The sequence below is a fragment of the Pelodiscus sinensis genome, chromosome 5 (assembly GCF_052426305.1).
Source record: "Pelodiscus sinensis isolate ZL-2025 chromosome 5, ASM5242630v1, whole genome shotgun sequence".
In the NCBI taxonomy this organism is placed as follows: domain Eukaryota; kingdom Metazoa; phylum Chordata; order Testudines; family Trionychidae; genus Pelodiscus; species Pelodiscus sinensis.
This window is the reverse complement of record NC_143056.1, coordinates 101,658,101-101,674,188: the sequence shown is the minus strand read 5'-3', so window position 1 is coordinate 101,674,188 and position 16,088 is coordinate 101,658,101. Positions and strand designations below refer to the sequence as shown.

General features: G+C 45.7%; 1 protein-coding gene across 14 annotated transcripts in view; it reads right to left on the bottom strand.

Moving 5' to 3' along the window:
* The window catches only part of PPFIBP2 (PPFIB scaffold protein 2), a 246,930-nt gene that overhangs the window by 55,920 nt on the left and 174,922 nt on the right, over positions 1 to 16,088 (bottom strand). For 11 of the 14 annotated variants that reach the window (XM_075927828.2, XM_075927829.2, XM_075927832.2 and 8 more), the window contains 2 exons: positions 11,284 to 11,415; positions 4,594 to 4,776 (listed from right to left, as the gene is read on the bottom strand). The exons of 1 other annotated variant lie outside the window; for it this stretch is intronic. In XM_075927828.2, the coding sequence (XP_075783943.2) occupies positions 4,594 to 4,776; positions 11,284 to 11,415 (315 nt within the window). The remainder of the gene's footprint in view (positions 1 to 4,593; positions 4,777 to 11,283; positions 11,416 to 16,088) is intronic. 2 more of the 14 variants (XM_006125670.5, XM_006125671.5) reach the window with 1 other exon arrangement.

Below are 16,088 nucleotides of genomic sequence, written 5' to 3'. Positions count from 1 at the left end.
GCCCACTGCCAATATCTTGTTTGACAGATCCATTCCTGTCCGCCCCCCTTGACGCCTCAGATACAGGTTGAACCTCTCTAGTCCAGAAATCACTGATCCAGAAACATTCGTTGCTGGGTGTGGCAAAGTTTCCCGCAGTCCTATAAAGTTTGTTTGCAGCCACCAGTCCTAAATCTGAGTGTTCTGTGCTGTTACTTAGCTATAATTTACTCTTAAATGTGCTCTAACAGCCCAGTAAGCAGTGGAAGTGTTGGCAATGCTACTAGACAATATAGACCTCCCATGGTCCAGAAAATTCTCTGGTTCAGAACTGGTCAGGTCCCGAGGGTGCCAGACTAGAGAGGTTCAATCTGCACTGCCTCCACCTCTCATCCATCTTGAATTTTTCTGAAGGAGTCTCTACTACGAGCCAAGCAAACATCTTGTCTTGAATCTTCCTTTTGCGCCCTTGGCAGGTTGGCTAGGCACTCTGCCTTTTCTTTGGTAGCCTGGCCTTTGCAGGTGCCATGGCTGTGGGAGCATGAAAATAACACTGGACTATTGTTTGTTTTCCAGGCAGGCTAAGAGACCATTTTTTATTTGAAGTAATGAATTTATCTCCTTGAGCTTCTTTGGTCTGGGAGGAACCTCAGAGATGGTAAGTGGAAAAGTCCTGGTTGTACTTTGTGTACAGAGAAGGCTACCTTGCCGTGGCACTGTCTCAGATTTCTGTGGGAGGGGAATTATGTTCCCGGTCATTCTTTGCACTTTTGTTTTTATGTTGAAAATGGCTCTGTGCAGTGAGGTGGGCATCAGTGCATGAGCTGCATAGTAATCCCCTGTACATTGCCGGTATACTGTCCTGAGTCTTGATGATATTACACTGAAGAGACTAGGAGGCAGAGAATAGTTTTATTGAAAAGGCAAAGGGCAGGCCAGAGAGATACACTATGGAGACATTCGACAAGATGCTCCCCTCCCTCAGAAGTGCAGCAGGAAAACCAAAATCGAGCAATTCTCAGTCTTAAATACTGCTGTATCTTCCCCTGCACACACGCAGAAAATCCAGAGAAGAATAGCTTGGGTCTTACAATAACTGCCAGATATAATGTACAAGTCTCCTTACTTCAGTGAGGAGCATTACCTTTTGTACCTGCACCGACCTTTTATACCTCATGTAAACTATGAACATTAACCAAATTCCTTTTCTTGTCATCAGTGTTTCAGTAACTGTTATATTTTTGGCATGATTAATGTTGTAATTATTTGAATCTGCCCTGGGAGGCGTGGTGTTGCAGTGTGCTATGCCACTAGCTACCGTTCTGAGAAGGCAAACGGAAAGTGATGGAATGGGGTTCCTTGTACAGGACAAGGAGAAGGTGAAAGTTAAATGGGCAGATAAGTATGTGCCCTCCATGAAGAGAGCCTGATGATTCCTGATGGTCTGGGCTTTTGGATGGAAAAGAAGCTGAGGACACATCTTCACTTACCTGCGGACTGACGCTCTGGCGATCCTATATGCCAGGGTTCAATTTAGCAGGTCTAGTAAAGACTCACTAAATCAAACACCGAGGGAGCCCTCATTGACACTGGTAAGGGACATGCTGTTAAAGCTTGTATGGGGCTCAGATACTACAGTGTGGGGCCCTTATAACATTCCTCAAATATCTAAGTAAAATATAAAGAGACTATGCCTTCTTCCTTCTAATGGCCAGGGTGGTTTGGTTGGGGATGGGAGGCACTACTTCAACATTTATTGGACAAGTACTAGCTGAAGGCTAATATAAAAGATGACACCTTTGAGCAGGGTACCAGAAGAGCATCAAGATAGGAATCTCAGCACCTTCCCATTTACCAGCAGCTTAAGAGGGACAGAGACTTGGGAAGGAGAGGCTCTCATCTGGGCACTGCTCCTGGCTGATTTGTTTAGCCACTTGGCTATTAGGAGTCTGGTAAAATTTTCAAGTACTTGATGTCAGATGCGAGATTATGAACGATGAAGGGGGAAGAGGTGCACGGTACTTTTGGATGACAGATCTGGGAGGCAGAAGTGCATGAGGAGAGAGAAATTACAGAACAGAGGTAAAGAACACAACATAGGGAGTTACAAGAAAGTGGAAGGAGAAAGAGGAAACAGATACAGAAGACAATGGAGGAAATACACAGTGTGATCTATAATATAAAACAAAGATGAGGAAGGACCAAAGAGAATAAATCTAATTAAAAACAGAACATTGACCGTATTTTACAGCAGCACACAACAAACAAAACGCAACCATCTTATTATTTTAAATTACAGAAGGGGTGGTTCTAGAATCTGTGTGAGTATCACCAGGATATTTTACCTTGACTCGCGGGTTTAGTCCACTCTAGGTACCTTTTGCAAACTCTGATTTTAATGAAGAGTAATGTTTTGTAATTCAGCATGTTGAAATGCAACTTTTGTTGCTGTTATGTTGGTCACCAGGCATACAACCACAGGGAATGTCCTTGTCACTGAGCTACTTCAAAGCTGTCTGAATGACCTCCATTTACCTGACCATTTTTGCCTCCTGAAACCTTCCCCTCCTTTAAGATGATTGTAACTTTGGTGTTCATCCTCTGAGGCCAACAATGCTGATGAATTTTGGCACTGGCATCAAGGAAGCACTATTTCCTTGCACTGATGTTTGTATTGTGACAAACCAACACACTAATCCAAACACATGGATCCCATATTTCAGGGGTAGGAGACCTGAGGCCTGGGGGCCAGATGCGGCCCCCAGCTTGTCTGGATCTGGCCCCCAGGGCTTAGCATTGGGGAACCCGTGCTGGTGTTCCCACCTCCCAAGACTGGCACGCACAAAATCTACTAGCCTGCAACCCCTGAGGCTCTGGTGTGCAAGGGGAATGTGGGAAGTATCTTTCTCCTTCTCAGTCAGGGGCTTCCACTTTGCTTGTGTGTGGCCCCAACTGATTTTTCTCTGGGTTAGCAGCCCCCAACCTAAAACAGGTTCCCCACCCCTGCCATATATTCTTGTACATAAGTGAACAATGTCTATGTCTCAAGGAAAACAAGAACAGTAGTTCTTCAAATGTGCATTTTAACCATGGACTCCCATTCATGAAGCTATTTGTACCTTCATATCAATTTCAACTTTTTTTCTCCAATGTGCATGTCATATGCACTCTAATGACTCACTAGTTAGGGTGTGTCTAGACTACAGAGTTTTGTCGACAAAAGTGGACTTTTGTCGACAAAACTATACCTGCGTCTACACTAAAACTGAGTTCTGTCGACATAACATCGACAGAACTCAGCAGTTTTGTCAACGCTGGTAAACCTCATTTTACGAGGCATAACGCCTTTTGTCGACAGAGTTCTGTTGACAGAAGGTATTATTGCATCTAGGGTTGTGTCTAGACTACAGGGTTTTGTCGACAAAGCAGCTTGCTTTGTCGACAGAACTGAATGTAGTCTAGATGCTCTTTGTCGACAGAAGCTTTGTCGACAGTATCTGTTGACAAAACTTCTGTCGACAAAAGCCTGTAGTCTAGACGTACCCTTAGTGCCAGACAGAGGTAACCTATTAAGAAATAGCAGGGTGCACCTATATTTAATAGGTTCCAAATAAACAAGGAATGTTTATAAAAGAAACCTCATAAGAAAAAAGTGACAGAAAAGTTATCTGCAATTAAATAAATCAAGCCATCCAGCAAAAATCAAAATGCCAACCCCTCTATCAACATGAGCAGATTACAGAAATGATCCTGAAATGATCCCACAAATAATTAAGGAAACACTGCAAAGGCAGCAACCTGGAACTAAAAAGTAATCTTAAACAGGTTTTCAGACACAAGAGTAGGGGCACGTCTAGACTACATGGCTCCGTCAACGGAGCCATGTAGATTAAGGTTGTAGGCAAAGGGAAATGAAGCGGTGATTTAAATAATCGCCGTTTCATTTAAATTAAAATGGAAAGTACTTTTTGGATATAAGCAAATAAAGTGAAGGTTTGTACTGTAAACATAAACATGTGTTTATCATATGTGCTTGTTTTAGAGAATTTTGCTTGAAGATTTTCCTTTTTTTTTAAATTACAAACTGATTTTTTTACTAAGTTTCTTTTAACTAATTTCATTTTATCAGAATGCATACAACAAACAGAATGAAAGGAAAAGCTTTCTGCAAGTGTGCTAAGCAGTTCTACAGTTGTTCAGGAATTAATAATCCATTGTACTTTGAGTGTCAATGCATGGATTGACATATATGCTGACATATATGGTGGCTGACCACCTCAGAAGCCATGCTCCTCTCCAAACACACACAGTTCTATTGCTGGCATTCTAATATAGAACAGCTATGACAAAATGCTTTTGAGAGTTAAAAGCACAATGCAAATTACATTAACAAATGAGTCTGTGTTTTGTTCTCCTTGACATCTGTGCATTGGCAAAGCAGGCACCCAAAGAGCAGGATTTGGCAGTGGGTTTATTATTAACACAGCACTCTCTCTAACAACTGCACGCAGATTAATGCCTATTGTTCGCAACACAATTCCGGTAAGTGGAATTCAGTTCGTGAGAAAGGGGGCCATGCACAAAATGTTATATGCTATAATGTACATTTCATACATCACACTGAGAACAGTTCTTCTGGGTGAGGCTCTCTACCACTGATCTTGTGCTGGCCTGAGGACCATTAGCTGTCAGTACAGGTTTCCTATCTTGAGACTTTCTTTCCTGGATTTTACTATTAATTTCCAGCTGCAGTCTACACATCTGCTCCTGTAGCTCACTGATCAGGTTCACTACTGACTGCAAGAAAGAAAAAGAGACAGGTGAGAAAGAAAATAAGGGGGATTAAGGAAGAAATGAAGTTAGGAAGCACAGAAGATTATTTCACAGTCATAGAATTGTGGAATACATGAAGCTGGCAAAGAGACTAACCACAAAGAAACAAGCTTGCTTTTTCCCTACATGAGATAGGTGTAAATTGATGTAAATCTGAAGTTGCTCCATTTAAGTTATTCTGGAGTTGCTCAGATAGCATGGGAATGGATGTTTTCAAAATACATCAGAGAAAGAGGTTGGGGGAGTTACTTGTGATTTACACCAGCATGAAGAAGATCAGAATTTGGCCCCAAGTCTATGGGCAATATGCTGAATGGGGACCACAGACTTTAGAGAGAGAGTGTGACCAGTTAATTGATGAGCCAGTTAACCTTCAGTCACATGCCAGGCCCCCTCCTACTTCTGCCTCTGTATCACAGGCAGCAGTGCAAGGAGGAGGCCGCCGGTGCTGATAGAAAGGCAGTGGTGCAGAAGGCGAGGGGAGCAGGCGAGAGCCAGTACATGTGGGAAGCTGGCTTTCAAGCTGGCTGCCTGCATGTATCAACTCTTGCAAAGCCGCCTGCCCCACCCCTGAACTGCTGCTTTTCTATCAAAGGCAGCAGTGTGGGAGGGGGGCAAATGGGAGCCGATGCGCATGGGAGCTGGTACGTGATGCTGCCTCCCCCACCATTGCTGCCTCTTACAGCCGCAGAGGCGGGGAGGGGAGGTACAAGCATTGGTTCCAACTGCCCTCCCTTTGTTGCCTCTACAAGAGGCAACAGTGAGGGTTGGGGGCAGGCAGGGAGGCCACTGTGGAGCAGCCTCTGTCCACAGCAGGCCCAGGCTCACCACAAACAGAGGCGGGTCTGTGGATGCTGGCGCAGCCTCTATCCATGGGGAGCTTGGGTACCCGCACGGACAGGGGCTGCTGCTGCCTTGTGTGGAGTGGCAGGGGATTCCCTGGGAGTGGGGCCAGGAGTGCATTGGCTACTGGCCCTGCCCCCAGGGACTGTCGAGTATTTGTGTGACCGCTAAGATGTGATGTGGTTACACAACTATTCAGTTACACGCTATCTAACATCCCTACCAGAGATCTTTATTTCCGGGTCTAGATTTTGTTCACTCTCTCAGTCATGGCCGTAACAATACTGGTAAATCCCCATTGAACACTGAGATTTTCAAAGGAGACTATGGGAGCTAGCTACCCATCTGCTAATGAACTTCAATGGGAATTGGGTGTTTGCCTATCTTCCTTTAGTTTCCTTTGAAAATCCGAGCTCCAGTCTACTTTTGTGATTGGCAGGAACAACAATAATCTTTATGAGGCAGAGCCAAGCCTAGGTTTTCACATCCTTGGTGAGATCAGATGTGTGAGTCCCAGGCAGATTTCAGTTGGTATGGACTGGCCCAGGCAAGAGGTTGGCAGTTACTTTAGTTGGAGAGTCCAGTGATGGTAATGAAGGAGTTTGGCAGCTGGGGGAAGGAGGTCTCTTCAGCTTTCTAGTTTGTTTCCACTGTGCCCCTGTGAGTGGTTCCTGGATTGTGGGGACATGTGTCTATGCACCCTGGACTTCCCTTAGGGTAAGTCTACACTGTGGTGCTATTTCAGGACACTTCCGGTATCCTGAAATAGCTATTACGTGTCTTTGAAACAAGCCGGTTATTTCAAAGTATAACGGGCTCACTGTTCCGACGTCCCTGTAAACTTTGTTCCACGAGGAGTAAGAGACATTTTGGAATAGCAGTTTATTTCAAAATTTTGGCACTGTGTAGACAGGATCAAATTATGAAATAAACTATTTTGAAATTAACTTGAAATAAGCTATGCAATTTACATAGTTCAAATTGTGTAGCTTATTTCAAAATAAAGGTGCAGTGTAGATGCACCATAGAGATGGTAAAACTCCCTGTCCCCACAGACAGATCGATCCACAGAGGGAAAATGAGAAGCTCCAGCAGCAGGTTTTACCTTTGTGGCTGTCTATTCTCCATTTACAGGAGAAAGGCCGGAAGTACAGTCTTTTTACTTTTCCCTTCTTGCTTCTCATCTTCTGGGAATCTCTTTGTATGTCTTCCTATGCCAGACCTTTTCTCTCTCAGCATTAAAGGCTATTAACAATAGTCTCTCTGAATTTGGGCCAAAGACTGGATCTAGACTCCCTAAGGATATGTCTACACTAACCCCCTAGTTCGAACTAGGGTGGTGAATGTAGGCATTCGAACTTGCAAATGAAGCCTGGGATTTAAATATCCCGGGCTTCATTTGCATGTTCCCGGGTGGGCGCCATTTTTAAATCCCCTTAGTTCGAACTGACTGCCCGCGGCTACACGCGGCAGTCAGAAGTTCATCCGAACTAAGTCCTTAATTCGGATTAACTGTTACACCTCATTGCAGTGTAGCCGCGGGCAGTAAGTTCGAACTAAGGGGATTTAAAAATGGCGCCCACCCAGGAACATGCAAATGAAGCCCGGGATATTTAAATCCCGGGCTTCATTTGCAAGTTCGAATGCCTACATTAGCCACCCTAGTTCGAACTAGGGGGCTAGTGTAGACATACCCTTAGACCCGTGGTCACCAACCAGTAGATCGCGATCTACCGGTAGATCTCAGGGATGCACCTGCGCAGTACATTTACATTAGATTTCCTCATGTAATGTAGGCGGAGCTTCAAGGAAGGGGCGGGGCAGTAGATCTTCGCCTGTTCTGAGACTTAAAAAGTGATCTTGGGTGTAAAAAGGTTGGAGATCACTGCCTTAGACTCTGGGGAAGGTTAGAGACAGATCCAGGGCCAAACTCTGTAGCTTGTTTAACTGATTAAATGGGATTTAAAATTTCTACTTGAGACCAATTGATGCAAAAATTGGTATGTCAAATTTGCCTGTTAGCAGCTACAGAACTGCAAGGACCCAAACACCACAGTGATAGGCTCCTTAGAGAGACAGACGTACCTGAGATAAATGTGGTTTTTGGTTTTAATTTATAGATAAAACCAAAAAGAGCCTATTCAAATAACTCTAGCCATCACAGATGAAGAAGCGTTGTAAATGGAATGAAACTTTTCCTACCTGACACTAAAATGGTGGCAAAGCAGCAATTACTTGCTAATATTTGTCTTGAGTCTTTTTTATCCCAGTAAGCACAGTACAGACAACAATTACTGAAAAAACAAGACACTTTCCAAGATTCATTTTCCCATGGCTAAAACTTGTTGCCTGTCCTCCAGGCTAGGGCACAAAACTCTTTGTCTTTGCATACACAGTGAAGTTTTACCTCCATGATAACCAAGAATTACACACCAGCGCATGAAACTAGAACACACAGACATGTGAAGAAAATGCACAGGGCAAGTTTCTGTAGATGTGCTGAAAGCAGAAATGGGGAAGCTGAGTGCCAGGAGCCAATTCCCCTCTCCACTGCAGGGGGGAGGGGGCAGCAAGTCACAGTCCCTCCAAACAGGATCCTCATGACAGTGAGAGGGCTGTGTCCCTCTCCTGCACCTAATCACTGTCTACACAAGAACAGGAAGATTGCACCATCCAATGGGCTGGAAGGACCAGTAGAGCACGTGCACCAGAGCTCGAGGAGCGTGGCTGTGTGTTGTCTTCCGTGCAGATTAGTGGGTATGCTACATGGTCACAAACGACCCATTCATACAACCCAAAGACACAATGGCAGGCATGAAGGTGGCGGGGGATGGGAGGGGAGTGTGACAGTTGTCCTGCTGCTGCCTAACAAAAGATCTGGCTATGACTACACGTAATGCAGGTCATTTAATACTGCAGCTCTTTGCATAATCTAAATGTATTTGAAAGATCATTGCCCAAAGGGCCCAGAGCTGCTGTGGAAGGTTAAAATCTACCGAGAACTCCAGCTGGGGCTCGCGATTTCAGCACAGAACCCTTGGTAGTACTGCAGTGTGACAGGAAAGCGTGTTCCTGTGACATGGACATTGCCGTTGCAAACTCAGGAGTGGAGTCTGCCCATTGACAAACATCTATCCTCCTGCTACATGGATAAAAATAGCGCTTTCGGTTTTGCAAGCGCTTTTTGAAGAGCCAGCGACAAGTGGCACTCAGTGAGAAATCAATACTGGGAGAGGAGCTTAGAGAGACTCAGTGGACTCTTTGTTACTAATTAAAACCAAAGCGAAACCACAGCTGCATGTTGTGCAGGGCAAAGTGAAATGGATCTGAGAGAGAAAGCTCTAGAGTCACTCCCGGAAGCGTATCTTTACTTTGCTTTGTTTTCCCCAAATACCAGAGACACAGTTGGGAAACAGTTGATTTGACATATAAAAGCACAGAATCAATTAATTATCCGGTGTCTTTGATCCTCATTTAAAAAATGCAGTTGTCAGAGGCAGGTTGGACTATGTAACACAATCTGCAGGCAATTCAAACCGGCTCAGCTGGAGAAAGCCTGTGGAGTGAAACAGCACTAGCGCTGGGGTGGGTGCCAGCACGGCACCCCATAGGTGGTGTCAGCCCAGCACTCTATCAATCCATGTCACACCCACCTGGGTTCATCCCAGCTCCAGCCTAGGGCACAGTGATTGGCTAGCAAATGGCATGGCACTGCCCAGAACAGCCAATAGCTGGTATAGGCAGCCTCCTTCCACTCCTCCACCTGTATCCTCACCATCACTCCCACTGCCTAGCCTCTTCCAAATGTTTATCGCAGCTTCCGTTTCTTCTGGGCAGTGCAGTTACCACTGGGGGCATGCATATTTGATCATTTTGCACAATCAGCATGGGGTTGCAGAGGCTGGGCTCTGAAGCACCAGGTGGGCCACAGCAGGACTCCTTAGCCATAAGCACTGGTCACAGTCTCGGTTCATCTTACTTTGGATACACAGGATCACAACTGTGGGCGAGGTCTCTTAGCAGCCAAGACTCTCACATTGGGGCTGTGATGGCGGTAGAGGTCAGGTCTGCCAACCCCAAGGCAGGTAGTAGTTTGGCACATATTCAGCCATTCCCGCCAAACTAGAACCTTCCCTTTCACTTAGGATAAGGCAAGACTGTCATGATCCCCAAGTGGAAAATCCCCGACGAAATCCAAAGGAAATGGAATTCTGATGGAGGATTTGGACTCTTGGGAGCACCCCCCTTCGAGTGAGAGAGCTGCTGATTTCCTTGTGAAGTAGATTACACAGGCATGATTAGACCTTATGGTTACATGGGATTTTACAGTTAAAACGCTACTAGTTGTGAGTGAAAAAGCACTATGAAGGCCAGAGATGATAAAGGGGTTGCTGTTACTTACTTGGCCAGCATCCACTGCCAGAAATTATCCTCTCTATAACTATCAAAATTTTAGAAGCCATGGGAAGATAAAATAATCCAAATTCCAAACCTCCCAAGTGATCAGTAAATTACAACTCCCATGGCTAGCTTTCATTTGCATGGCTAGTATGTCAAACAGTTTGTTGGAAACATTATGGAGGACAGGTACTGTACACAGCCTAACTTTAAATCTCTCTTCAGTAAACCTACAAGAAAGTGTTTTTGCTGCATTGAAGTGCAAACCTTGCTCCCAGAACACTGTCTTTGTTATCCCCCACCCCTGGCAGCAGGCTACTGCAGAGCTCCAGTCTGTCAGGGGCACAGCTCTGGTCCCCACTGAGACACAGGGAAGTCCAGGGGATCTGTGCTTGGGACAGTGGATCTCTGCAGGGCTCTGTGTATCCTGTTTACTTCTTCACCCTTTATGCTAGAAACAAAGTTTCTGCTGCATCCACTGTCCCCCAAACCTGCAGTAGGGTCCAGTATTAGCCCCAATAGAGCCATTATTTCTTTTCACCAAGATTTTTCTTCTTTTGATCTTCATTTTGTGTAACTGAAAGAATCTACACACTCCCTTCCCAAAAGTGAAAATCCTGCCCTACCACCCTCCTGCTCTGGTGTTTATGATTGCATCAGTAGAACCCTGCATGGATACACAATTTCTAACTGCACCCGCATCCAGATCCACAAACATGAGCTGTGGATAGCTGCACCCAGATCCACGGAGGATACCTGAAGATATAAAGCAAATGCTCCCGGATTTGCAGAGCTCTGTGTGTCAGAACCAGTACAGATCTGCCTGGTAGGATGGGGCCATGACTGCGCTGAGCCACCGGCCAGTCCCTCCACACCAATGGGGAATACATCAGCAGTGGTAGATCTGAAAATGCAACATGCAGCTGCAGAACTGCACTGTTGCCTTAGAGAGGATTCCAACTCCCCCACCCCCATGGAAGATGAAGGGTTAACTGAGAAACAACTCAATGACTAAAGTGGCACAGTACTCTTTGATGTTAGTAAGTATCAAATGGACAACATACATATAAATACAGTAGCATCTTGGGCAGATTACCAAGGGTACAACAAGTGCTCTGTAAGCAGGCGGCTGCTGTTGCATACTCATTTCAGCTCAAGTGCTTCTCAAAACTACAGTACACGCATGCGACTGAACATCAGAAAGTAAACAAGGAACTAAGTAAGACTCACCTCAGCTTTGTTCTGTTTCTCTTCACATTCACTCTGTTCCTTTTCCATGCCAACCAACTTAATCTTCAGGTCTGAAACTTCTGCTATTAGATCTAGTTTCTGAGTCTCTAGAGACGTTCGACTTAGCAGCTCCTGAAAGAACAGCAGTTTTCTTCCTAATTATTTTTATTTGTGTAAAACACTAGCAGCGAACTAACGTATTAACACTTATGTGAACAAAAGTCCCTGCCCCAAGGAATTTACATTTTCAATACAGATTTCAGATGACTCTGTATTTTATTTAAGAGCCACATTTATTGAAAAGTATAATTTTTAAAAATGTAAATGACAGAAACCGGATTAAGATTTTACTTATAAGAGTTTTTGAAAATTAAACAATAATTAAACAGTAGTAAGTCACTAGGACCCAAGAGTTCTGAATAAATTCAAATATGAAATTGCATAACTAACAACTGTGGTATGCAACCTATAATTTAAATTAGCTTCTGTGACAGATAACTAGAGGGTAGCTAACATAACAATGTGTGTTTTTTTTTTTTTTTTTTAAAGGCTCCAGAGGCAATCCTGTCAATGAGAGCCTAGTAAACCTAACTTCATCACCAGACAATTAGTTTGAAACTGGAGTAAACCACAGAAATATCAGACATATAAACAAATAAAGGTTGAACATTTCTGCTCCAGGCATCTCTGGTCCAGCAACAGCTATGGTTGGGCAGGACCACAGATGTTGCCAGACCAAAGAGTCCTGGGGGCCAGCTGAGAGTCTGGCAGCAGAGGGTGTGGCACCCTGGAGCCCAGTGGGAGGCAGGCAGCAGAGCCAGTCCCATGGCCAGGGACAGAAAGCCCAGTAGTGCCAGCAGTGGGGATACAAAAGACTAGTCCACTATCCAATAAGCAAATGCTTATTGGATAGTTGACAGGATAGTCGACTAGTCACTTCCCGCCCCCCTCCCCACACACACACTGCCCCTATCACACTGCAACGGGCGGGGAGAAGAGGGAGGTACTTCAAAGTGGCAGTGCCACACGGAGCCCGGGGTCAGCTGGGAACTCCCGAGTTCTGTGCGGTAATGCCACTTGGAATGCAGCAGGGAGCCCAGCATTGGGCTCCTTGCGGTATTTCAAAGCGGCAGCGCCATTTGGAGCCTGCGGTCAGCTGGGGACTTCCCAGCTGTCCCCAGGCACCGTGTGGTGCTGCTGCTTTGATACGCCATGGTGGCAATTCAAAGCGGCGGCACTGCACGGAGCCCAGGGTCAATGGGGGAGTCGCCAGCTGACCCTGGGCTTTGGTGCTTTTGCCTTTGAAGTGTAGCAACATTCCTATACTTCAAAGGTGGAGGTGCCCTATTGACTAACTGAAGAATCGATGCAAAAATGCATTGACTATTTGATCAGTCAATTACCTCATACTTAACATCCTTAGCCAGCAGCAGAGCCAGTCCCACAGCTGGGGCGTCGGTGGTGCAGAGCTCATTCAGGGGACCTGGAGTGGAGCGGCAGGGAGCCTGGCCAGGGATGGCAGCAGAACTAGTTCCACAGCCAGGGCTGGATTATCCAATAAGCAGACTAAGCACGTGCTTAGGGCACCAGCAAAGCAGGGGCACCAAAAAAAATGAGATTTTTTTTTGAAAATTTTTAAAAAAGCATCAAAGTTGTCATCGTGGGAAAAATCAGAACTCCGCAGAATGCTCTTTTTCTCAGCTGAAAAGAATATAAAACCCTCAGGGTATGTCTACACTACAAAGTTAATTTGAACTAACAGACGTTAGTTCGAATTAACTTTGATAGGCGCTACACATACAAACCACTAGTTCGAACTTAATTCGAACTAGCGGAGCGCTTAATTCGAACTAGCAGAGCGCTTAATTCGAACTAGGTAAACCTCATTCTATGAGGACTAACGCCTAGTTCGAATTAAGTAGTTTGAATTAAGGGCTGTGTAGCCACTTAATTCGAACTAGTGGGAGGCTAGCCCTCCCCAGCTTTCCATGGTGGCCACTCTGGGCACCACCAGGGAAACTCTTCTGCCCCCCTCCTGGCCCCAAAGCCCTTAAAGGGGTACGGGCTGGCTACAGTGCCTGTGCCAGGTGCAAGCCTGCCAGCACCCAGCCAGCAGACCCTGGACCTGGCACGGCACAAACCAGCCACTCGCTGCCACCCAGCCCTCCGCCTCTTCCCGGGACCAGGCTTGCGGCTCCCAGGAGCCTGCCCGGGGCCGCAAGAGGCAGGCGCCCACCTGGTCTAGTGTGGACATCGTGGACCTCATCCACGACCTCCACACTAGGCACAGGAAAGTGGTCATCTAGGGCAGGAGAGCTGCCAGCCTGGCCACCCAGGAGCAGGTTTGCATGAAAATCAAGGTGGTCCAGTGAGACCCCTGACCCTGAGCCCTGAGCTTAGAATGGCCGTACTGGGTCAGACCAAAGGTCCATCTAGCCCAGTAGCCTGGGCCGACAGCGGCCGACACCAGCCACCCCAGAGGGGATGGACCGAAGACAATGACCAAGCCATTTATCTCGTGCCATCCATCTCCAGCCTTCCAAAACAGAGGCCAGGGACACCATTTCTATCCCCTGGATAATACACTCCATGGACCCAGCCTCCATGAATTTATCTAACTTCTCTTTAAACTCTGTTCTAGTTCTAGCCTTCACAGCCTCCTGCAGCAAGGAGTTCCACAGGTTGACTATTTGCTTTGTGAAGAAGAACTTTCTGTTATTAGTTTGAAGCCTGCTACCCATTCATTTCATTTGGTGTCCTCTAGTCCTTCTATTATGGGAACTAATGAAGAACTTTTCTTTATGCACCCTCTCCACACCACATGTGCTTTTATTGACCTCTATCATATCCCCCCCTCAGTCTCCTCTTTTCTAAGCTGAAAAGTCCCAGTCTCTTTAGCCTCTCTTCATATGGGACCTGTTCCAAACCCCTGATCATTTTGGTTGCCCTCCCCTCTCTCACCCTCTCCCACCTCCTTTTCCCAGTACCCCGAGTTTTGTTCAATAAAGAGAGTTTCTATTTTTGAACACGTGTCCTTTATTTTGTACATCAGGAAGGGGGGCTAGGGAGGGGTAAGTGGAAGGAGATGAGGGAGGAATGGGGTACGAGCTCCTGATGGGGAGGACTGGGGTGGCTCTGTAGGCTCCTCAGGGTGGAAGCTCTCCTGCAGCCCCCCGATTGACCCCCCCGGATGACAGCCTGCGGCAAGTGCAGCCGGGCTGATGGCTAAGTGCTGTGATGTGCCGAGTGTGGGCACTCAGGGCACTCCAAGCCAGGACTGCTTTGCTGTCCCTCATCGAGTTAGACAAGCGAGCGGGGCACCCCTGAGAACTGTCTGTCCGGGGTGGGGGTCGGGTACCTTTAAGCACAGCCCTCGGCTAGCTTGAGACAGCAGCTCCACACTCGAAGTCCTAATTTGATGCCCTGCCGGCACTGCTTCCGGCCATCCTTAACCTTGGTTCAGGGTCCACTCAATGTGGACATGCTAGTTCGAATTAGCAAAATGCTAATTCGAACTAGTTTTTAGGTCTAGATGCTCTAGTTCGAATTAGCTTAGTTTGAATTAACTAATTTGAATTAAGTTAGTTCGAATTAGCGCTGTAGTGTAGACATACCCTCAGAGAACAACAATGTGTCAGGACAGACTCGATTCACTTTCCCTATTGTGTATGGAAGCGGACTTGCTTCGTCAAGTCAGCTTTGATGAACGTATCCAGAATTTTGCAATCAGAAAATCTAGAAAGCCTGGAGGCTGGCAGCAGAAGGAGCAGAATGATCATCATCATCTGGCAAACACCCTCATTTGGGACTGGTCCCCCATTACGTGTGGGGGAAGGGTTAGCATGTAAAAGGAAATCATGATTCACCACAATATTAAAATTCTTGGAGACTCTCAACCAGCATGAGGACAAGGGTGAGCTAGTCGACATAATGTACTTGGACTTTCCGAAAGCCTTTGATAAGCTCCCTCATCAAAAAGTAAGCAGTCATAGGCTAAGAGGGAAGATACTCTGATTAAAAGATAGGACACAAAGGGTAGGAATAAATGGTCAGTTTTCATAGTGGGAGCAAACTAAATTGCAGGGTGCCCAGAGGAGTTGTAGTGGATCCAGCTCTGTACAACAGATTATAAATGTTTGGGGAAATGGCATGAACATGGAGGTGGCAATGTTTGTAGAATATACTACACTACTCAAGACAGTTAAGTTCAAAGTGGACCACAAAAAGTTACACAGAAATCTCATAAAACTGCGTGACTGGGCAACTAAATGGTGAATGAAATTCAATACTGATAAGCACAAAGTAATTCACACTGGAAAACATAATCCTAAGTATACATACAAAGTGATGGCTTCTAAATGACCTGTTGCCACTCAAGAAATCTGGAGTTATCATAGCACGTTTTCTGAAGACATCTGCCCAATGTGCAGTGCCAGTAAAAAGAGCTAACCGAATGTTAGGAACCATTAGGAAAGGGATAGATAAGAAGACAGAAAACAACGTCCTTATATACAGCTGTAGTGAGCTCATGCTGTGTGCTATTCTGGGCACTCCATTAAAAAAAAAGGTACAGAGATGGGTAATAAAAAATATTAGTGTATGGAACAGCTTCAATACTAGACTAGGTGAGTTTGAAAAGACTGGGGCTGCTCAGTTTAGAAGAGATAACTGGGGGGGGCAGTATTGTCTACAAAAAGGAGAAAGGTCTACAAAGTCATGAATGGAAGGGAGAAAGTGACTAGGGAAATATTATTAACCCCTTCACAAAATATAAGAACTCAGAGTCATCTGATGAAATTAATGGG